This window comes from Oncorhynchus nerka, linkage group LG24 (genome assembly GCF_034236695.1).
Source record: "Oncorhynchus nerka isolate Pitt River linkage group LG24, Oner_Uvic_2.0, whole genome shotgun sequence".
Lineage (NCBI taxonomy): Eukaryota > Metazoa > Chordata > Actinopteri > Salmoniformes > Salmonidae > Oncorhynchus > Oncorhynchus nerka.
Window position 1 is genome coordinate 89,574,659 of NC_088419.1, and position 8,723 is coordinate 89,583,381.

Genomic DNA, 8,723 nt, shown 5'->3' on the forward strand with positions numbered 1-8,723 from the left:
ACGTATGTCTACGTATCAAGGGAAATGTACAAATAACCAAATTCAACCTCGCTAGTTTACCGAAACATGTACAATGTTTTACCATAGAGGTTGCTTTTCACCATTAATACCCTGACACCGTTCCACATAATGGAAACAGTGCTCAAATTCACTGGTGCTATTCAAACGATCAAACCAAGAATCAACAACCATCAGAATCCACCATCACGATGTTTTATGACTCAGACATCCAATCCCTCTCTCTCACGGCCCAATTACAGTCCAAATAAACGCCACAAATCAATGATACCCACCCAGCGAATCAGCTGCTAGTTTTTAGCATCTTTCCTGACGATTTACATACTCCTTTTAAAGGACACTAACCATTTTCTCTGTCCCCCCCAGTCAAGACATCATTTCCGTGGCGACGGAAACCTCGCGAGTGATGTCATCAACAAGCGCTCAATCTTGACTCATTTCGCAACGATTTTCAACTCATTGTAAATAATGGTTGGCCTTCTGCAACAACAGTATTTCGGGTTCGATAAACCAAACCTAATTTATCACATCTGTTGAATCCTGAATTAGAGTTTACAACATCAATCAACATCTCTCAATTCGCTAATCTTATAAAAACATTTCGATGGACACAAATCTATCGTAATTGTTCCCTCGTTATTATTCAGAATTAATTTGATTTAAGTTACTGTCTCGTCTTTGAATTAGCATTTTAATTACGACTCTTTTCCCAATGTATTATTCCCAACAAATCATTTAGTGAACAGACATCGCCTTGCATCAAAATCTCCGTTCTTATATTAAGTTGAATGAATTAGTCTTTCAATTTGAACCAAACAAACTATTTAAAACGTTCAGTTTATATCTTATACCAATACTAGTGACTATAACTTTCTCTGCAAAACAATTAGTTTAATTAAAACCAAAAACTCAGACATATATAACTGCTCTTTACATCTCAACTGGGAACCGAACCCCGGCCTCCCACGTGGCAGGCGAGAATTCTACCACTGAACCACCAATGCTTATGGAGATTCTCCGCAAATAGACCCAATTTTCAGTTATCTGCATTTGTTACTCCGGCATCTAAGCAACAGAAAATAGCACTAATTTAAACGCCCAAAGTTTTCCCTCAATTAGGATTCTCATTAATCTCGCTCCCTTCGTATCTGACCCTTCTTTCTTAAATACGTGAATTTTGTTATTTTCTGCCTCTTTCTCTCTTAACCCACATTCCATTGTTTTTAGCTGAACTGCGGATGGCGGTTCCCCTCCTAAATAACCTTCCTGTGTCCATTTTAGCTTTAATCCCTCCCAAACTTTCTTCATGTGCTTCCATTGTTCCTTACCCCCTGATCTACATTCTATTTTTTGTTCTAGGAACTCATTAAACCTCAGCTTTGGAGTATTGGGGTTCGCCATTGTGAATTTGCTTTAATCGTAATTTTATTTAATTCAATCGGAATTTAATCGTAGTTTTATTCGGGATTCTCTCCTTTTATCTGAATATAGTTAGTATATACTTCGCTCAATCGTTGACTAATAACCACTATGTACTCGAAAAGAGACTGCTGCACGTGCTCTGTCTTATCTCTGAGCTTCTCCTTTGTCTGTTTTAGATATAGAAAAACGCATGGGTCCGTATAGCGTTTGTGGAGCGCACAACCAAGGGATCTATTCGACTAATTAATCTCAACATTCAAATATTATATTCAGATATTATTTCAATTATACATCAGTCATTTCGTTTCTAATTATACATTTAACACAGAAGTCATAGGTACATACAATATAGAGGTTCCGGATTTATCCAATATCCCTTATTATAATTGTATCTCTCTCTCTCTCTATCTAACCACCAACAATCTTAATGGAAACAATTACAACCACCTTGCATTTTAATATAAACAGTTACAAATAGATAATACAAGACAAAACATACAATTACAGGTTATATCTCTGACCTCTATTAATTCAATCCCTATCAGACCGAGCTAAGCGGATTTACTGGATAGAATTCAACTCTAGAATCCAATTCTATCCCCTACTGATCCCTATCGAATTTAACCCCTATCAGAATTAATACACGTTAATACACGATCTCTCTGACCCCTGAAAGCCGAACCCTATCGGCGAATCTCTCTATTCCCGATCCCTATCGCACTAACCCCTATCAGCATTGATGCGCATGTCCAACCCCTATCGGAACTGAATGTATATATGTCCGATCCCTATTGGAACTTTTTAGGCCTTTAATTGATCTTTCATCATTGAAAGCTATCAGACTGTGACTGATATCTCATCATTGATTCATATCACACCAGCCGTCGCTGGCTTGTTTCTACATATCTTCACTTACACTGTTCTTTTCGACTCGTCAGCAAATTATAAATTTACACAAGAATTCATACTTACTCGGAAATACTGATCAAAATTTAGGCAGACTATACGACAATATGCAAAGTTTGATTTAACAGGTTTTGCTTACCTTATTTATGGTGCACCTTTAGATCAGTTTCCCGAGTTGAGTAGAATTGTTGTCCACCCCCCGAGAATCAAATCACCCGTCCTTCTCGAATCTCCCTCTCCACGCGCTCAACCCTCTCTCACATCCAATCTGCCCGCTTCGACTGGACCGTTAGTTAACCATCCTCTGCGTACCATTTCTGTTAGCAATTGGATATGTAGATGGGTGAGCCGGTCAAGGATCGATTCAGACTAAGTGGTAAATTTTATGACAAGTAAACAGTTTATTCAGAGTGAAAATATGTATTACAACGTAATTACGGCTCTTCCGTTAGTTCGTGTTGGAACAGCAGGCAGAGAGCGTAAACAGTCAGCACAGCCCTTATATACGTCACAGAAAGTAGGTTGACCCTAGGAAGATCGGATCTCCGGATTGGTTCAGCTGGTTGTAGTCTGTAGTCTTCCGCCATTGGCTCAGTTGTCTGTCCATCATCGTAGGATCTTCTTCGGGCACACAGTGTTCGGTTAAAATTAAAAGGAGATTGTGTGTAATGTGGGAGCTATCCTGTAGGGGACTCCACAGGCTTTACTGTGAGTTGTAGCCATGTAATTAGCAGTAAGTTAGTCACCTGCATACGAAATAGCAATTCCTTACACAACCCACCCAACTCACGCCCTGACCATACTAAATAAATACAAAACAAAGGAAATTAAGGTCAGAACGTGACATCTTCCTTACTGAGCAGCCTTTCAGGTAATGTTGATATAGGACTCGTTTTACTGTGGATATAGATACTTTTGAACCTGTTTCCTCCAGCATCTTCATAGGGCCCTTTGCTGTTGCTCTGGGATTGATTTGCACTTGTACTTTCATCTCTAGGAGACAGAACGTGTCTCCTTCCTTAGCAGTATGACGGCTGCGTGGTCCCATGGTGTTTATACTTACATACTATTGTTTGTACAGATGAACGTGGTACCTTCAGGCATTTTAAAATTGCTCCCGAGGATGAACCAGACTCGTGGAGGTCTACAATTCTGAGGTCTTGGCGGATTTCTTTTGATTTTTCCCATGATGTCACACAAAGAGGCACTGGGTTTGAAGGTAGGCCTTGAAAAACATCCACAGGTACACCTCCAATTAACTAAAATTATGTAAATTAGCCTATCAGAAGCTTCTAAAGCCATGACATAATTTTATGGAATTTTCCAAGCGGTTTAAAGGCACAGTCAACTTAGTGTATGAAAACTTCTGACCCACTGGAATTGTGATACAGAGAATGATAAGTGAAATAATCTGTCTGTAAACAATTGTTGGAAAAACTACTTGTGTCATGCACAAAGTATTTGTCCTCACCGACTTGCCAAAACTATAGTTTGTTAACAAGAAACATGTGGGGTGGTTGAAAAATGTGTTTTATTGACTCCAACCCAAGTGTATGTAAACTTCAGACTTCAACTGTATCTTACTGTATGCATTCAAGGAACAAGCTCAGAACATTAAAGTGCAGGTTTCACAGACCCAGATTAAGTCTAGTCCTGGATTAACAATCACTTTCAATAGAGATTATCCATTAACAATGCTTTGAAATCCAGGAGTAGGTTTAATCTGGTTCCCGCAATCTGTCCCTAAATGTAAAAACGGGGCTAATAAATTGTAATAGAAAATATAACATGAACTGTATGGGAGGATTCTCCATAGATCCTGTTCCTGTAGTCAATCGCCCTCTAGTGGCCTCATGGGTGGAATGTTCATGTTTTTCATGATGTAATAAATAATAAACATATTTTTTGAAACCGCAGAAAATCCATTGTTTCCATGTCAACCGGTTTGTTATATTTCAGTTTTCTGTGATGTATATAGAAAGCCTAATATTGGGAGGCAACCTCAACATGGAATACATTTCAACTGTATCTGACATTGTACAGGTGTCTTCTTTTGTTAAGCCCATAACCATTTTTTAATCATATAAAGGGTGGTATATTAATTTAATATTCTGTTTGATTTGAATGAAAAATGACCACACAACCACATTGGTCTTTGAGATGGTCCTTTATTCATTAGGCAATACACAACATTTTGTATTACTGACATTCTCCATGGACTCATGAATGACCCAAGAAATTATTTACTAAGTGTGCTTGCTGCAGCAGCTGTAAAAGCCGTAACAGCAGTCAGTGCACCAAGCACGCCTGCAGTACCAGCTAACACATCCTTCAGGAAGTCATCGGCCTAATAGGAAAAATACAAAGAAAAATAATAATTAATATGGAGTGCATCTCCTCAAGCAAAGCATTAATTAGAATATTCTCTCATTATACTGTCATGGCTACCTGTTTGGACTTTGATTTGCCATAACGGAGGAAAGTAACAAAATGCTCGCAGTTGCGTCCAAGGAGGTCATATTTTATTGTGCTGCCTCTCATTTTGTCCACTTCCCCCATAATGACGTCAGTCCTCCTTGGTTTGTACTTGTTATCCAAGTAGTTGTTGATTTGGTAAGTATTCCCTGCTGTCACATCCTGTAATGTCTCTATTGTAATCGTGCCTTTACAGGCAACACTGGGTGAGCTGGATGAGCTAAAACTGCAGAAAGCTACTTTTGAAGGTCCATCTACAAAACAGGAGGAAATAAAAAGGTGTTGTTTCGATGATGAGAAATAAAGAAACTGACTATCGACCATGTTCAGATATCAGTTTTACTGTGCTGTTAGGGGCAGCAGGTAGTCTAGTGGGTAGAGCATTGGGCCAGTACTCTGCTGTTAGTGGCAGCAGGTAGTCTAGTGGTTAGAGCATTGGGCCAGTACTCTACTGTTAGGGGCAGCAGGTAGTCTAGTGGTTAGAGCATTGGGCCAGTACTCTGCTGTTAGGGGCAGCAGGTAGTCTAGTGGTTAGAGCATTGGGCCAGTACTCTGCTGTTAGTGGCAGCAGGTAGTCTAGTGGTTAGAGCATTGGGCCAGTACTCTGCTGTTAGGGGCAGCAGGTAGCCTAGTGGTTAGAGCATTGGGCCATTACTCTACTGTTAGGGGCAGCAGGTAGCCTAGTGGTTAGAGCATTGGGCCAGTACTCTGCTGTTAGGGGCAGGGCAGGTAGTCTAGTGGTTAGAGCATTGGGCCAGTACTCTGCTGTTAGGGGCAGCAGGTAGCCTAGTGGTTAGAGCATTGGGCCAGTACTCTGCTGTTAGGGGCAGCAGGTAGTCTAGTGGTTAGAGCATTGGGCCAGTACTCTGCTGTTAGGGGCAGCAGGTAGTCTAGTGGTTAGAGCATTGGGCCAGTACTCTGCTGTTAGGGGCATCAGGTAGCCTAGTGGTTAGAGCATTGGGCCAGTACTCTGCTGTTAGGGGCAGCAGGTAGTCTAGTGGTTAGAGCATTGGGCCAGTACTCTGCTGTTAGGGGCAGCAGGTAGTCTAGTGGTTAGAGCATTGGGCCAGTACTCTGCTGTTAACATTTGACTTCAGACGATATTTACACCCTGCCCCAATTCTGGAATTGGAATATCGGCTACAACAAAAACATTTCCAGAAAAACATCATACCTGGAGTTACCAACTGGATGACCTTTCCATTTCCAATGTACAGAGCCCAGTGTTTGTATTGAACTCTGGTTATCTCAATCATGTCACCAATCTCCATCTAAGAATAAGGTAGGTAAGAAGACATGTAATGATGTAACACCCCCCCCCACCACCACACACAGTCCTGTTTTACTAACCTATATTCTCTAACCCTTAACCCTACATCTGGTCCCCACAAGTATAGTTAAACATGTTCACACACACACAAACTCCTTTTATGGTACTGTTGATTATTATAAATTAGTATTAGTCAAAGATCAGCAACAGTACTTACTGTGGTCGGACTCCTGGTTTGCATGTGAATGTCTCACTGTGGGTTGTGTCTCGTGAAGAAAAAGCATCGCCCTTATATGACAAGGTCCAAAACTAACATCCTGTTATTCAACTTAACTCTTTGAGACCCGAGCGTTCTTGCAACTAGCTCTACCTCTGGTTTAGAATGTTTGTTTCTCAATGAAATGTTTTCTACAGAATCACTACTTCAGAAAGGAAACACCTCGTACAAATATGTTTAACCATTTATTAAAGAATAAATAAGGCAAGTCTTGACTCTGCTCCTTCAGGGTAGATCACAGCAGAACGCTTTGTTTAGATATTATCAAATAGACCAGCTGAAGTCCTCCTACCATTACAGACTGTATACTGTAGACCAGCTGAAGTCCTCCTACCATTACAAGACTGTATACTATAGACCAGCTAAAGTCATACTACCATTACAGACTGTATACTATAGACCAGCTGAAGTCCTCCTACCATTACAGACTGTATACTGTAGACCAGCTGAAGTCCTCCTACCATTACAGACTGTATACTGTAGACCAGCTGAAGTCCTCCTACCATTACAGACTGTATACTGTAGACCAGCTGAAGTCCTCCTACCATTACAGACTGTATACTGTAGACCAGCTGAAGTCCTCCTACCATTACAGACTGTATACTGTAGACCAACTGAAGTCATCCTACCATTACAGACTGTATACTATGGACCAGCAAAAGTCATCCTACCATTACAAGACTGTATACTATAGACCAGCTAAAGTCATCCTACCATTACAAGACTGTATACTAAAGACCAGCTAAAGTCATCCTACCATTACAGACTGTCCACTATAGACCAGCTAAAGTCATCCTACCATTACAAGACTGTATAATATAGACCAGCTAAAGTCCTCCTACCATTACAAGACTGTATACTATAGACCAGCTAAAGTCATCCTATCATTACAAGACTGTATACTATAGACCAGCTAAAGTCCTCCTACCATTACAGACTGTATACTATAGACAAGCTAAAGTCATCCTACCATTACAAGAGTGTATAATATAGACCAGCTAAAGTAATCCTACCATTACAAGACTGTATACTGTAGACTAGCTAAAGTCATCCTACCATTACAAGACTTTATACTATAGACCAGCTAAAGTCCTCCTACCACTACAAGACTGTATACTATAGACCAGCTAAAGTAATCCTACCATTACAAGACTGTATACTGTAGACTAGCTAAAGTCATCCTACCATTACACGAGTGTATACTATAGACTAGCTAAAGTCATCCTACCATTACAAGACTGTATACTATAGACCAGCTAAAGTCATCCTACCATTACAAGACTGTATACTATAGACCAGCTAAAGTCATCCTACCATTACAAGACTGTATACTATAGACCAGCTAAAGTCATCCTTCCATTACAAGACTGTACACTGTAGACCAGCTAAAGTCATCCTACCATTACAAGACTGTATACCATAGACCAGCTAAAGTCATCCTACCATTACAAGTTTGTATACTATAGACCAGCTAAAGTCATCCTACCATTACAAGACTGTATACTATAGACCAGCTGAAGTCCTCCTACCATTACAGACTGTATACTGTAGACCAGCTGAAGTCCTCCTACCATTACAGACTGTATACTGTAGACCAGCTGAAGTCCTCCTACCATTACAGACTGTATACTGTAGACCAGCTGAAGTCCTCCTACCATTACAGACTGTATACTGTAGACCAGCTGAAGTCCTCCTACCATTACAGACTGTATACTGTAGACCACCTGAAGTCATCCTACCATTACAGACTGTATACTATGGACCAGCAAAAGTCATCCTACCATTACAAGACTGTATACTATAGACCAGCTAAAGTCATCCTACCATTACAAGACTGTATACTAAAGACCAGCTAAAGTCATCCTACCATTACAGACTGTATACTATAGACCAGCTAAAGTCATCCTATCATTACAAGACTGTATACTATAGACCAGCTAAAGTCCTCCTACCATTACAGACTGTATACTATAGACCAGCTAAAGTCATCCTACCATTACAAGACTGTATACTATAGACCAGCTAAAGTCATCCTACCATTACAAGACTGTATACTATAGACCAGCTAAAGTCATCCTACCATTACAAGACTGTATACTACAGACCAGCTAAAGTAATATTTTTCATGATGTAAAAACTTATGAAAATTTGTTGTTTCGATGTCAAATGGTTTTGTTATATTTCAGTCTTCTGTGATGTATATAAAGTCTAATATTGGGATGCAAACTTAAAATGGAATATATATATCAATGTATCTGATATGGTAGAGGTGTCTTCTTTTGTTAAGCCAATAACCATGCGTGTGAAGTGTGTACTTGTTTCTATGTAGATTTGTTTAGGACTACCCAGAAACAC

The 8,723-nt window shown here is 40.0% G+C and overlaps 1 protein-coding gene across 1 annotated transcript; it reads right to left on the bottom strand.

Moving 5' to 3' along the window:
* Nucleotides 1-4,498: 4,498 nt before the first annotated feature.
* LOC115127543 (phospholipase A and acyltransferase 4-like) lies at nucleotides 4,499-6,416 on the bottom strand. Its single transcript, XM_029657156.2, has 4 exons — nucleotides 6,309-6,416; nucleotides 5,996-6,092; nucleotides 4,795-5,075; nucleotides 4,499-4,693 (listed from the first exon to the last, which is right to left on the bottom strand). Exons 1-4 carry the CDS (start codon nucleotides 6,330-6,332, stop codon nucleotides 4,586-4,588), a joined length of 510 nt encoding a protein of 169 aa, XP_029513016.1. The 5' UTR covers nucleotides 6,333-6,416; the 3' UTR covers nucleotides 4,499-4,585.
* Between the last annotated feature and the right edge of the window lie 2,307 nt (nucleotides 6,417-8,723).